The sequence below is a fragment of the Salvelinus fontinalis genome, chromosome 7 (assembly GCF_029448725.1).
Source record: "Salvelinus fontinalis isolate EN_2023a chromosome 7, ASM2944872v1, whole genome shotgun sequence".
In the NCBI taxonomy this organism is placed as follows: Eukaryota; Metazoa; Chordata; class Actinopteri; order Salmoniformes; family Salmonidae; genus Salvelinus; species Salvelinus fontinalis.
Genome location: NC_074671.1, coordinates 31,519,526 through 31,535,429, shown reverse-complemented (window position 1 = coordinate 31,535,429; position 15,904 = coordinate 31,519,526). Strand labels below are relative to the sequence as shown.

Here is a 15,904-nt window from a genome sequence, read left to right as displayed (position 1 = left end):
ACAAATCAAAATATGTTTTAGATTTTAGATTCTTCAAAGTAGCCACTCTTTGCCTTGATGACAGCTTTGCACACTCTTGGCATTCTCTCAACCAGCTTCACCTGGAATGCTTTTCCAACAGTCTTGAAGGAGTTCCCACATATGCTGAGCATTTGTTGGCTGCTTTTCCTTCACTGCGGTCCAACTCATCCCAAACCATCTCAATTGGGTTGAGGTCAGGTGATTGTGGAGGCCAGGTTATCTGATGCAGCACTCCATCACTCTCCTTCTTGGTCAAATAGCACTTACACAGCCTGGAGGTGTGTTGAGTTATTGTCCTGATAAACAAATGAGAGTCCCACTAAACGCAAACCAGATGGGATGGCATATTGCTACAGAATGCTGTGATAGCCATGCTGTTTTAGCCGTGCTCCTCCATGCTTCACAGTGGGAACCACACATGCGGAGATCATCCGTTAACCTAATCTGCGTCTCACAAAGACACGGCGGTTGGAAACAATATCTCAAATTTGGACTCATCAGACGAAAGGACAGATTTCCACCGGTCTAATGTCAATTGCTCATGTTTCTTGGCCCAAACAAGTCTCTTCTTATTATTGGTTTCCTTTAGTAGTGGTTTCTTTGCAGGAATTTGACCATGAAGGCCTGATTCACGCAGTCTCCTCTGAACACTTGAAGTTGAGACGTGTCTGTTACTTGAACTCTGTGAAGCATTTATTTGGGCTGCAATCTGAGGTGCAGTTAACTCTAATGAACTTATCCTCTGCAGCAGAGGTGACTCTGGGTCTTCCTTTCCTGTGGCGTTCCTCATGAGCCAGTTTCATCATAGCGATTGATGGTTTTTGCGACTGCACTTGAAGAAAATGTCAAGAACTTCAAGAAATTTCAATTAACACCTGTTAATTGAAATGCATTCCAGGTGACTACCTCTGGTTGAGAGAATGCCAAGAGTGTGCAAAGCTGTCATCAAGGCAAAGGGTGGCTACTATGAAGAATCTCTATTTTGACTTATTTAACACTTTTTTGGTTACCACATGATTCCATATGTGTTATAGTTTCATAGTTCGGATGTCTTCACTATTATTCTACAATGTAGAAAATAGTAAAAAAAAAAAAAAATACCTTGAATGAGTTTGTGTCCAAACTTTTGACTGGTACTGTACAATATGCCATCAGGCAAACGTTTTTATCCAAAGCAACTTACAGTCACGTGAGTATACGTTTTGTATGCATTACCTCATTGAGGCGGCGTGCTAACTGACGCTACCCACCTGGGACCACTAACACGGAGTATACAGAGTAGACAACACAACACATAACTGGCTGATATACCGTTACACAGGCAGACAGTTCCTCCGAGGCAGCGAGCTGCTCTCTCTGCTCTTGTAAAACCCAGTAGTCTGCAGAGCTGACTCTTAGTTTAACTCAGGGAAATGTGTTCTACTTGCTGAAGTGTATCACGTTTCAGAGCTATGCTCCTTTATCTCTCTGTTGACTGGCTGGCTGCTTTAAGATGTTGCTTCAGCTAAGATTAAAGAAATGCTGGATCACAGTCTGAAGAACTACCCACTGCCCCTTTATGTACTCTGACAATGTTATGACTGTAGGACCAAGAAAATTTCTCAAAAGTTGCTCCTAATGTTTCATTAATGTAGGTTCAAAATATGTTTCCCCCCAAATTCCGGAAAAGTGTCATTTTTGGAGATAGACGTTTTTCCTCCGACAGAACGACTGATGTGTTCAGGTACTTCCTCTATGATACTGCCATTTCCAGCAGTTAGGAGGTATTTGAGAGCTCAGCTACTTCCTATGCTATTGTTGATCGCTGAGGACAACATGCAACCGTACATGATTGAGTACGGCCTTTCTGACACGGAACAGACTATACAGGTGCAACATACTTCCCTTTATAGCCCATGCCCTATTACCATGTGGTCATGCATACTACCATCCCCAACTCACTCCACACTATCACCCCTCTACACTAGTACCCTTGCATGCCCAGGAAAGAAAGGAGAATATGGGGGAGAGGTAAGGGAGTGCATTCTCCCCAAATCTCCTCTCCTCCTTTGTCATCCCACACTCACATCTGCCCTGCATACGAATGAAGCCTGGTACAAAATCCTTCCATCTCTGAAACACATTTATCTTTCTTGTTAAGACTATCCAGCTGAGCCAAAGGAAGCGTCGTACAGATGCTGGGACAGCCAGACGACAGATAAGGCTCTACCTGTGGATTCATCTCCGTTTCGGTGGCTGGTCTGAGATCAGTTGTCATAGACTATGATAAGCCTTTCCTGCTGGGTTGTTTATCAAAGGATTTATCATGCATGGCGAATTGAATTCTAACACTTCAGTTCTTTTAACAGAGAGAGCACTCAGTTAAGCCCATTCAGATCCAGTTTATTCAATAAAAGTCACGTATAGCCAACACCAATCCTTCAATCCACCAATTCCTGCTTTCTCAACCTTTTATAGGGGGCCTGATAAACCCAATCCAGTCTTAAGTGCTTATATTTATCTAAAAAACACAAGAAAAAAGCACAAAACACACCCCACTGAGAGTGATTACTGTAATTCTAAGAAAAGGCTAAGACAATGACTGTGTGAGACAAAGGGCAGAGACGGACACGAAAGAGATTGGAAACGGCATGAAAGACAATAGCTGTACATAAATAGCAGCTTAACTGCACCGGGTTTCATTAACCACTGCCTTCTTTACTTTGTCTCTGTACCTACTGAGCACCTCTCGCCCCTCTCTCTCTGGCTCTACCCTTAAAGATCTATCCCATGCCCCCTACCCCCCTACATCTAGAGGGGTTCTTCACAGAGCGAAGGGGTGGACCCGAGATGACAGGGTCCGAGGTGTGACTAACGCGAGAGCCTGGTGTTGCCCTGTTGCAGTATGGGACCGCACCATCGAGGTCCTCTGTGGCATAAAGGGCTTGACACCACATATAGAGCAAGAAAGACAATGACCCACACCACCCATTCCTCGGCTCCTACCACCCCACCCCCGTCCGTCCATTCATGGAAGCTTCAGAGAACCAATAAAGAGACTTGAGTTGCGTCACAAATTGCCCAAGCAGCCCTAACGGCCCTGTAGTGCAATACATAGGGAATATGATGCCATTTGGCATGCATCCTGGTTCATTGTGACCGGATAGAGAATGTGCAGTGAGAGAGATAGAGAGAGAAATTCCTTCCGAGAAGGCTTATAAACTTCCCGCACTTCTCCTCTTTCTGACTCAACATAATTTTCTTTCAGAACAGACAGAAAGAGCTCTTTTGTGACCCGTTTTGCCAGTAAGACACCGTAAGACACCTCCCCAGAAAAGTTAGAATGACTGTATTAGCCGTGAAGGTCAAAACTGTATTAGCTTTTTGAAGGTTATGTGTGGCGCTGCTAAGAAACCACTGCATCAACTCTGCGTCTGAGTGCGCACAAGTGTGGCTTGTATCTGTCTGTGTCAGTGTGTGTCAGTGTGTGTATCAGTGTGTGTGTGAGATCGGAGGCAGCCTGTGGCACTATGATGGATGAGAAGCAGGGGTCCCAGAACTAGGGTCGTGGATAACTGCCTGTCATGGTTAAGTCACTGGCTAACTGAGAACCCATTCAACTCTGCATAGCACAACGTAACATTGAACAGCACTGTCCCTGAATCCCACACAGCAGAGCACTCCACTTTCACATGGCATTCCACAAACAACCGCATTCTTAGCACATTTAAAGTCGTCAACGCAGGCATTTAAATCAGACCGCATCGTTAGCGAGCAGCACACACTGAAGTGGCCTACACTATCTCTCTCCGAGAGGGAACCAGAGTGAGAATTAACCCCGAAATCATACCTCCGTGTTCTGTTCTGATCAGTGTGAGCGTGCCACTGGCATCCCAACAGGCATCACGTCACATGGCTATGAGGATGAGTGGGAATGTTTCAAAGAAATGTGTTGAGCCCATGGGGTCATCTAATGCCGTCCAGATGTAAGCCACAGCTCCTCTCACTGATAGCTATGAGAGGAAGTGTGTGTGTGCGTGTGTGTGTGTGTGTGTGTGTGTGTGTGTGTGTGTGTGTGTGTGTGTGTGTGTGTGTGTGTGTGTGTGTGTGTGTGTGTGTGTGTGTGTGTGCGTGTGCGTGTGTGTGTGGATGTAGCCAATAAAATGTGTTTAATTTCCCTGTCCTCTGCTGCTGTGGATGCTGGCTAATGACAGAATCAGAGTGTGTGAGTAAGTCTTCACGTGATTTGTACACAACATGGTTCCAGATATCAGTGAACTTCAGATTGGAAAGACAGTGTAAAGCAGCGGGTGGCCGTCCTATCGCCCCTGACCACAGATCATCGGCCATCATTTTCTATGAATCTTCCAATGATTCTACATGTTGAATCACCACCGTTCATCAACACCCAGCAGGTGATCTACTGTCTGATGTTGATGTTCATTATCGTATTTCTTGTCTTTTACTCCCTGTCTATTATTAATGTACTATCTAGGAAAGGAGAAAGACTCTACTCGCCATAAAACAGGGGTCTTCAACCTGTTCTTACCCAGGGACCCTGTCCCAGGCAAACTAGCAACCCAGGGACCCCCATCATTTATTAGCAAAAAATAAATAAATGAACATCTTGTCTAATAATCAGGTAAATGATAATGACAAGGATAAGTTATCAACATTCTAAAATTAATAGATTTGGTAGATTGATTTTTATTATTTTGATCTCCCCACATTATAATTGAAAGTGTAAACTTTAACATAGCCTCCTATGCCGTGTTCACTTGCTAGTCGGAACTAGGAAACCATGACATCTCCGACTGGTTGTAGTTATACACTTGCCGCGTTCAACCAGTTAGCAAGTCGGCAATGTCCAAGTTTCGAAAATGCACGTGAAGGCAGCACTGGCTAGAAAGGTTATTTCAAACACATTATCACTAAGAGCAGCTGTTTAGCTGGTTAAATGATAGCTAGCCATGTGTTAGCAAAAATGTACAGTGGCTTTCGAAAGTATTCACCCCCTTGGCATTTTTGTTGCCTTACAACCTGGAATTAAAATAGATTTTGGGGGGTTTGTATCATTTGATTTACACAACATGCCTATCACTTTCAATATGCAAAATATTTTTTCTTGTGAAACAAACAAGAAATAAGACAAAAACTGAAAACTTGAGCGTGCATAACTATTCACCCCCCCCCAAAGTCAATACTTTGTAGAGCCACCTTTTGCAGCAATTACAGCTGCAGGTCCCTTGGGGTATGTCTCTATAAGCTTGGCACATCTAGCCACTGAGATTTTTGCCCATTCTTTATGGCAAAACTGCTCCAGCTCCTTCAAGTTGGATGGGGTCCGCTGGTGTACAGCAATCTTAAAGTCATACCACAGATTCTCAATTGGATTGAGGTCTGGGCTTTGACTAAGCCATTTCAAGACATTTAAATGTTTCCCCTTAAAACCTTTTCTCAATAGGGGGTGCTGTTTTCACTTTGTAAAAATGTTGTTCCCAAATTAAACTGCCTCGTACTCAATTCTTGCTCGTACAATATGCATATTATTATTACTATTGGATAGAAAACACTCTCTAGTTTCTAAAACCGTTTGAATTATATCTGTGAGTAAAACAGAACTCAAGTTGGAGCAAACTTCCTGTTGGGAAGTGAGAAATCTGAAATCAGGCAGTCTGTTCTAGGGTCAGTTTATTAATTTGCATGTCTTCTATTGGTCGACATGCACTGCATACGCCTTCCCCTAGATGTCAGCAAGCGGTGAGAATTGGAATGGTGTTGCTAGGCAGATCTGAGGCCATATAAAGGGTTTTGGAACGTGGGGTACACTCTTTTCAACATTCGCCATGACGCAAGACAGACCTCAGGATGGCGTTCTGGAAAGCTCTCATTATAGGCCTTAGATATATCCGGCTCTGATTTTATTCGATATAGGTGTTAAAGACATCATAGTGTAGTTATTTTAAACCGAGTTATATCAGTTTATATCAGTATATTGCGATTTTCTGATATTTCTTTGTGCTGCGTTATAGTGAGTTGGGCACGTCTTCGCCACATGGCTAATGTTTACTGCTAATTCCAAAGTTGAAGGCGACAATCTACAACCGAGCAACGATTCTTCTGGACAAAGGACAACTTGCCCAAGATTCTGATGGAAGCTCATCAAAAAGTAAGAACTATTTATGATGTTAATTCGTTGTTCTGTTGAAAAATGTACTGTAAAACTATACTACTATTCGCTATTCCGCTAATTTCGGTGCGGTCTCGCTTTAACGCACGCTGTATGTCGTAGTAACGTTAATTTTAAAAATCTAAGACAGCGGTTGCATTAAGAACTAATGTATCTTTCATTTGCTGTCCAACCTGTATTTTTTAGTCAAGTTTATGATTAGTTACTGATTAGATTAGGTGCCTCTCCCAAGATTTCTCCCGACATTTTGTTTGCATTTTGGCTACTATTCATATTGTATAACCACGATTTGTGCCGCTAAATATGCACATTTTCGAACAAACTCTATATGTATTGTGTAATATGATGTTATAGGACTGTCATCTGAAGAAGTTTGAGAAGGTTAGTGAAAAAATGTATATCTTTTGCTGGTTTATTCGTTATCGTTATTGTTGGCTTGTAACGGTCCTGACCTGTTTTATGTTGTTTTTTGTATGTGTTTAGGTCAGGGCATGTGTTTTGGGTGGGCAGTCTATGTTATCTGTTTCTATGTTGGTTTTGGTTGCCTGGTATGGCTCTTAATTAGAGGCAGGTGTTTTGCGTTCTCCTCTAATTAAGAGTCATATTTAGATAGGGTGTTCTCACTGTTTGTGTGTGGGTGATTGTCTTCCATATCTGTGTTATGTTTGCACCATACGGGACTGTTTGGATGTTCGTTTCGTTTTGATGTAGTCTGTTTCCTGTCCGTAAGTTTTACGTTTAGTTATGTAAGTTTATGTTCAGGTTTCGTCTACGTCGTTTTCTTGTTTTGTATATTTGAAAGTGTTTTGTTTCGTGTTGCCATCGTCGTTGTAAATAAAAAGATGGCTTACTTCCCGAATGCTGCATTTTGGTCAGATGATCCTTCTCTCCTCTCCTCGTCCGAGGATGAGGAGAGAGACAGCCCTTACATGGCTTGAATCAATGCTGTTGTGTGGTTGGCTATTGTAGTAAGCTAATATAATGCTATATTGTGTTTTCGCTGTAAAACACTTAAAAAATCTGAAATATTGGCTGGATTCACAAGATCTTTGTCTTTCATTTGCTGTACGCTGTATATTTTTCATAAATGTTTTATGATGAGTATTTAAGTAATTCACGTTGGTCTCTGTAGTTATTCTAGTTGCTTTGGTGAGAGTTGTGATGGTGGCTGCAATGTAAAACAATGATTTATACCTGAAATATGCAAATTTTTCTAACAAAACATATGCTATACAATAAATATGTTATCAGACTGTCATCTGATGAAGTTGTTTCTTGGTTAGTGACTATTTATATCTTTATTTGGTCGAATTTGAGATAGCTACCTATGCAGGAAAAAAATGGTGGGAAAAAAAGTTGTGTCTTTTGCTATCGTGGTTAGCTAATAGAAATACATATTGTCTTCCCTGTAAAACATTTTAAAAATCAGAAATGATGGCTGGATTCACAAGATGTGTATCTTTCATCTGGTGTCTTGGACTTGTGATTTAATGATATTTAGATGCTAGTATTTACTTTACTATGCTAGGCTATGCTAGTCAGCTTTTTTACTGATGAGGGTGCTCCCGGATCCGGGATTGTGTGCAAGTAGAAGTTAAACCACTTGAGTGTTGCTTTAGCAGTATGCTTAGGGTCATTGTCCTGCTGGAAGGTGAACCTCCATCCCAGTCTCAAATCTCTGGAAGACTGAAACAGGTTTCCCTCAAGAATTTCCCTGTATTTAGTGCCATCCATCATTTCTTCAATACGGACCAGTTTCCCAGTCCCTGCCGATGAAAACATCCCCACAGCATGATGCTGCCACCACCATGCTTCATTGTGGGGATGTTGTTCTCGGGGTGATGAGAGGTGTTGGGTTTGCGCCAGACATAGCGTTTTCCTTGATAGCCAAAAAGCTCAATTTTCATCTCGTCTGACCAGAGTACCTTCTTTCATATGTTTTGGGAGTCTCCCACATGCCTTTTGGCGAACACCAAACGCGCTTCCTTATTTTTTTCTTTAAGCAATGGCTTTTTTCTGACCACTCTTCCATAAAGCCTAGCTTTGTGGAGTGTACGGCTTAAAGTGGTCCTATGGACAGATACTCCAATCTCCACTGTGAAGCTTTGTAGCTCCATCAGGGTTATCTTTGGTCTCTTTGTTGCCTCTCTGATTAATTCCCTCCTTGCCTGGTCTGTGAGTTTTGGTGGGCAGCCCTCTCTTGGCAGGTTTGTTCTGGTGCCATATTCTTTACATTTTTAATAATGGATTTTATTGTGCTCCGTGAGCTGTTCAAAGTTTCAGATATTTTTTATAACCCAACCCTGATCTGTACTTCTCCACAACTTTGTCCCTGAACTGTTTGGAGAGCTCCTTGGTCTTCATTGTGCCGCTTGCTTGGTGGTGTCCCTTGCTTAGTGGTGTTGCAGACTCTGGGGCCTTTCAGAACAGGTGTATATATACTGAGATCATGTGACAGATCATGTGACACTTAGATTGCATTTTATTTAACGAATTATGTGACTTCTGAAGGTAATTAGGGCTTATTTAGGGCCTCATAGCAAAGGAGGTGAACACATATGCACACACCACTTTGCCGTTTTTAAAATTGTTTGAAACAAGTAATTTTTTAAATTTACCTTCACCAATTTGGACTATTTTGTGGATGTCCAGTACATGAAATCCCCCAAAAAATCAATTTAAATTACAGGTTGTAATGCAACAAAATAGGAAAAACGCCAAGGTGGATGAACACTTTTGCAAGGCACTGTATGTCCAAGTGTAGAAAGCTTACAAGCAGCCATAGGCACTGGTAGCCTATTCACATGTGCTTTTTCAAAGCCTATGTTAGATATTCCAGTGAGTGTAATTGGCTCCAAGGTGTGTAGTTGAAAAATAAAGTTGACATCATTAGCAAGAAACATTGTCCTCTTTTCTACCGTAGGTATGTAATTCAACATTTGTTTATTCTGTTGTTGCTAGCGATATTTTTTTTGCGGGACTCCCTGTAGTATCTCAGCGGACCCCTAGGGGGCTACAGATCCCCAGTTGAAATCCCCTGCCATACAATATAAAATATGGTCAGTCAATGCTATGACATGGGATGCACCTCACTGGATAGCTACTCTAAAAATAATGCCCTATATAGAACAGAGGCAGAGAGAGCAGCACCTGGAAAGATCTCTGAAGTTGTGAATTTCTCCCAGCCTTTTAGAAGTTGACAGATAGATCCCTTTCCATGTGTTTGCTAGTAACTGTTGAGGTTAGAAAACGTTGCTGCATTTGAGGAAAAACGGGTCGTGGTTGGAATCGATGACGTGGTAATTATTTGATTCTATAACCTCAGGGTGACATTTTAATCCACACCTTATCTCTGAAAGACCCAGATCCTGAGTTCTCGAGATAGAGCGTGAGCTCATAATTATTCTAACAAGGATCTAATGTCAGATGATCCACATGCAACACTGGCTGACCAAGGAGATTGTTTGGCTCCATAAACCAAGACAAAGTACCTGACATGGTGAATAGCGCAGGAAAGACAACACAATATCTAGTGTGTGTGTGTGTGTGTGTGTGTGTGTGTGCGTGTGTACATATGTGTGTGTACTTGTTTTCCTACATTATCAAGACCACAATGTCCTAACAGTTCACCCAAATGTCCTGATAAGGTAGGAAAGCAAGAACTTTTTTCAGGTCCTGAATTTGTTCAAATGCTATTTTAAGCTTAAGGGTTAGGTTTAGGGTTTTGGGGTAAAGGTTAGCGTTAGGGTTATGTTTAAGGTTAGGGTTAGGGTTTTTGGGGTTAGGTTAAGCTTTACGTTTTAGCGGTTAGGGAAAATATGATTTTGAATGGTCAAACATTTTTATACTGAAATTTCAGGAAAACAAAGCTGTGCGTGTGCACGCGTGTGTGCATGTACATTTCAAACAATCACATACTAATAGTTGTTTTTCTCTCTCAAATAAAGACACGCATTCAGAAGAGCTCCCCACAAATGCCCACAGACACACGGAGGCGGCTTTAATTTTCTGTCGCTGTCAGGAACCATACGTTTCTCTAACCACTATCCGATATGTGATGAAATTCCCCTGCCAGCAATTAATAGTCTCTGGGAAACAGGAGCATGTCTGTAAACAGAACCAGTGTTGGCATAAGGTTCCCCAGTTGCATGCTTCTCAATAAGTTAACTTGAGAGTGTGCACTCATCCACTAGAGCCCTGTGGAGATTGGAGTCTTCTCTGTGTGGACAGTATGGACTCATCCACAAGAGCCCTGTGGAGATTGGAGTCTTCCCTGTTACAAAGGCTCATGGGCTGTGTTGAAATGAACGGAAACGATGATGTACTACACGACCAGTGTAGGGCTACTGCCCTTTAAATACATCACTCATTGCTTCAAGCCACACCTCGCCACGCTCACCAAATGGGAGCAAAAGTACCTCAAAAGCTGTACAATAACATTTTGGAGAAACGTGTCGTTTAGTACAAACCGTTCCACAACGTAGCAAACGTTCAAGTAAATTGAGCACACCTCTGGTTTTCCCGCACCTCCCTTGCCACTCACTTCACCTGTCTCCATTGCTCATTAGCACCATGACTATTGACTATTTAAGCAACAGTGTTGTGCTCCATTCTTCCTTGTTCCTGTCGGTGAATACATGGGGCAGCCAGCTTATGTTTTCCTTTCCATGTGGTGTGTGACTGACAAGTGAGTACTTTCCATTATTGAAGAACATGTATACATGTTCATAGTAAGATCCTTTTAATTTCCTGTCCGTCCATGTCTAGTAAGATCCATTTGTTGTTTATCCCTTTTGCACTTGTCAGTCATGCTTGTATGTTAACATGTGTTTATCTCCCTCCTGCATTTCTTTAGTAAACTACAACGTTATCCTGCAACCTTTCCCCATGTGCTCATATGTCTGTGCAATAAACCCCCCCTATTTGGATTCCTGCTTCATCTCCTCTCTCATCTTATCAATGAGCCGAGGTGGCACTTTGAACTCTGCACCAGTCAAACCCTGATTACAGTCCACCTTTTCTATACATCCTCTAGAGGCCTGTGGAGATTGTAGTCTTCCCTAGGTGGACTCACCCACTAGGGCCCTGGTGGACAGTATGACCTTGTCCACTAGAACCCATACTGGAGAGTGTGGATCATCAAGTTTCCTCACTCAATTTAAAGATTTGCATCTCCTTCAGGAATATCAATACTTGCTACTCTAAATTATGGTTATTGATTAAAAGTGTGTGGTTGTTGAACTTTGGAAGTGGAGACTGACAGACTGGTACAGGTTGTACTAGGTAAACTTAGAGGAAAGAGCAACTCTTCCATAAAGCTTAAATACCTGCACATCTTATCTCTCTACACTCCACAACAGACGTCCTCCAGTGAGGTTTGAACTTTTACTGTTAAATGATATCCCAAGTATAAATATAGTAAAGTACACACACTAAATAGTCCCAAACCCTAGGTAACACGGCGACTCTTTTGGGATAGAGGAACTTCGTCGATGAGAGAAAATAAATTCTGCGGACAAATCACGAGGCAGAACGTCATGATTCAAAACAAGTTTGCAGGCAAAACCTTTGCAGAGGTTTTAGTTAAGGTAGTTGGTGTAAACTAGCCACTTGCGAAGTTCACTCATTTAAAAATGACCTCTGTGATCTCCGTCTTGCTAGCTATTCTGTATTTTATTCAAGTGTATAAAGTATTGACATAGTTCCTCTATGCCAAGTCAATCATTGAAATCAGCCCTTTTTCCCTGTGTTGCCTAGGGTTTGGGTTTGAGACCACACACTAAAGGACAAAATGTTTTGAGCAATATATATATATTTTTTTAGACAACTGCAAATTTCAAGGAGTAGGTAATTCAATGACTTGCAGTGGAGGCTCCTCAGAGGAGGAAGTGGAGGACCATCCTCATTGAATTTCATGAAAATAAAATGTTTAAAACATTAAAAAAGTTATATTTTTTTAGATAAAACAAATATAATCACGTCACCAAATAACTGATTAACAGCACTCTGTATGGTAGCACCATGGTGTAGCTGGAGGACAGCTAGCCTCTGTCCTCCTCCGGGTACATTAAATTCAATACAAAGCCTAGGAAGCTCGTGGTTCTCAACTCCTTCCATAGACTTACACAGTAATTAACAACTTCAAGAGGACGTCCTCCAACCTATCAGAGCTCTTGCAGCATGAACTGACATACTGAAAGCATAAGCTACAGCTTGCTAGCACTGCAGTGCAAATGTGGTGAGTAGTTAAGTGAAAGAGAGAGAAAGAACAGTTTTGAACAAATTAATTTCCTCCAAAATGAAGGAGAAGCAAGAGAGAAATAGAGGTCGAGAGAGTTTTCGTCATTTTGTTTTCAATTTCAGTATCACTTACTTAGCTAGCAAATGCAGTTAGCTAGTTTAGCCTACTCAAACAACCTGCTCAAACAGAGGGATGCTATGTTAGCTAGCTGGCTATGACTATCCAACACAATACTGGAACTCTTCCAAGTCATGGTGAGCTTTTGGTTTTACTAATTTATTGCCACCAGGGCCCGCCGGTGTAACTGCTTACTCACTGTAAACTGTAATGTTACTGCATGATTGTAGCAGGTTTACTAACGCATTAGTTCTATTAGCTATGTTGGCTATGACGTTACTTTAGCTAATATGGTGACAACGATGTAGGCTATGTGTGGCGGTTATGATATGGGTTGGCTTGGAAAGGTTTTTTCGCCTGGTCACATACAGCTGATGTGTTGTGCATTTAAGTCCAGAAGCAAAGGGACAAGGTGAGAGGAGGATAGTGCATAGATGCGAGAAGGAATACAACGTGGTTACTATGAAAGTGAACTGTGTTTACACGTGATCAAGGGTGTAATAATTCCACCGATTCTGTTGAAAAACGTTTCTTAAAACGGAAGCAAATGGAACAAAATGGGGATGAACATACCTGAAATGGTCCAATAGAAACTCTCGTTTGCAACTGTTGGACTAATGATTACACCCTATATCAGCTAGATGGCAAGAGTGTGCAAGGCGGCATTGAATGTGTCACTGTCTGTAACCTCCAATTTTTCTCTCAACCTGTGTGCACTTACGTTGTAAACTTTCATTCATTGGCTAGGTTGTAGCAACCGCATGATGGGTATAGGTTAAATTCGAATATCATGTAGTAGCCTAAACCTATCGCTTTTACATTGAACTGGGTAAATGGAATATGAATGACAGTCATCCAATATGCTGTAATAGAAGAAAAAAAAGGACCACCACTGATTACTTTGTGTAATGGAAATCTGATGCCATCGACCTCCCACCTTGCTTGAGGAACAATGGAGAAGCACAAGAGGAAAGGCCAACCCCCCCCCCCCCCCCCCCCCCCCCCCCCACCTGTGTGATGTCAAAACGTATCTGGACCACTTGAGATGCGCCTGTTAAGTCACTTAAACTCAGAAGGTTGAAGGGGTGCACCCCTGCCAAAACCCTATTGCTATTTCCTAACATGGAGACAATCATTTATTGAAGGATTTTGTGAACATGATAGTTAGGCCAAAGACTGTAGGTTGTTGGATTTTATGTAAATGTGAATGTAAAGCGTTTTTATTTGATTTTCAAAAATCCTACCCTAGATTGCTATATTCATCGAGCCCTTCATGAATCACATCTAAAACATTAAATGTGATAATGTAAAACGAGAAAAAATGCAACACTTTTTACAATATACTATTATATGAATAACTATGACAACACGTTGGGACACAGGCTGTGCTGTGCTAATTGTTCTAGTAAGACTAATAAAGTCTCTGACGTAGCCTATATAACAGCTGGATCGATCACTGAAATAAAAATAGCAGAGAACAATAGCTTGCACACATTCAATAACAGCAGTCTTCAAATGCGGATGCGCGCAGAACACACACACACGGACGCACACCACGAATCTCATCAACCCTCACAAGCACACAAATCTTTATAACCCATTTACAACGTGATAAAAAACATGGAAATTATTTCTGGTGGTCGTGGATGCTGATGGTTAGATTTTTTGTAAATCGCAATATCACAGCATGAATCAAAACTATATAGTCTAGGTTATCATATAAGTTGGTCTTTGCCATACAAAACATTTTCTGACAATCTTAAAGACAGTCGAATATAGAGTAAATGAGTCTACAAATAACCTCGTTTCATTATTGTACACCATTAGAGCTATAGTGAAAAAAATGGCACCATATTGAACCATATTACACCACAGCGCACTTGGCAATTAATACATAAAGCAAGGTAAACGTTTCTCTACAGGACATCATGCATAGTGTTATATTTTATCATTGTCTATCAAAATATGGAGAGGTCTTCATGGTGCAAATATTAGGTAGTGCGAGGTCTTCTTACCGTTTGTCAGGTCCCCTCCAGGCACGTGAAACGCATTTCCAAGAGACTGCAAAACTAAAACAACTCCAACAACAAGGTTGAATATTTTCAACCCCGCCATATCCGAGATTCACTACTGATTGCACTGCTCCTCTTTTTAGAATGTATTTTCTATACACCAAAGTCGTAGGGGGTCCAAAACGTACACTCCACTCCGTAACTCTTCTCGAGTGTAGTCTGCAAGACAGCCTTCTGCAGAGAAAACCCTGTCTGCGCTGTTCGCTGGTTTACAAACGGCAAATATGATGTGTGGTGTTTTGTTTGTGTGTGTATGTGTGTGCGCGTGTGTGTGTGAGTGTGCGAGTGAGTGAGTGAGTGAGTGAGAGAGGACCCTAGCCACCACTAAAACAAGCAACACGGTTCAAAATATTGAGGTCATCCCAGCTCCGCAAACATAGGTCTCATTCCTACCCGGGAAAGAGGAGGTGTAATGTGAGTTGCGTTCTCAGCGAGGACGGTGAGCTGCCCCCGCTCCCTCGTCACACCAATTCCCCACCACTAATATAGTGTTTTGCTTTTGACAGTCAGTGCAAATCACCAGTCCCGCAACAATACCGTGCCAGACTCGCAGTTGATGCGCGTATTCTCTATTCTGGAATATGGTATCCACCAATAACTACATAGTAATGGCCTTTGCTGTGACACACAACAGGGACATATCAAACTCTAAGGCAGTTTCTTTAATTAATTTGTATTTGTATTTTTTACAATCAACCATCAAATCTGTTGATAACACGCTATCCTTATCAGTCATATGCTGCTTGTGCTTGCGCGCTCACTTTGCGCGCTCCTAATGACCTATGCTAATGTCTGATATTGAATTGTCTAATATTTCTGTCTTTTCCCGAAATACTAGTACGCATTCATTTTTTGGCAGGAGTCTTGTGTGAAAATATTTGGTCAAGATATAGCCAAACATGCGCCCCTCTGCTGATGGGTGGTACAGGTAGGACCTTCTTAGCGCCTGATTGGACGGTAATGGCGCCCTCTTTTGGTCAACGACTGGCCAATTTCCCCAAAAAGGTCAGGAAAAATAGGGACTGTAGGCGTTATCATTATCTTCCAATAAATCACGATGAAATAATTTAATAACACTTAGGCTGTTATTTCAAGGTAACAATACAGATCACCATACAATGTAGACATTTACGGTGTCCATATTAGGACAGCCTCAGTCTCAGCAGGACTTGTTTCAATCTCAGCAGGAGTTGTGCTGTGATCAAGGGACAAGGTTGTATTCCTTCTGAGGAGTGTGTCGTTTCACCTTTTAAAAAACTGGCAACCATTATTACAATAATGTCT

General features: G+C 41.7%; 1 protein-coding gene across 2 annotated transcripts in view; it reads right to left on the bottom strand.

Moving 5' to 3' along the window:
• Positions 1 to 15,070, bottom strand: part of LOC129859401 (plexin domain-containing protein 2-like) — a 180,375-nt gene extending 165,305 nt beyond the window's left edge. Inside the window, exon 1 of one of the 2 annotated variants that reach the window (XM_055929158.1) lies at positions 14,564 to 15,070. In XM_055929158.1, coding sequence (XP_055785133.1) covers positions 14,564 to 14,663 — 100 coding nt within the window. In that variant the 5' untranslated portion in view covers positions 14,664 to 15,070. The remainder of the gene's footprint in view (positions 1 to 14,563) is intronic. The other variant, XM_055929157.1, reaches the window with a different exon arrangement.
• Between the last annotated feature and the right edge of the window lie 834 nt (positions 15,071 to 15,904).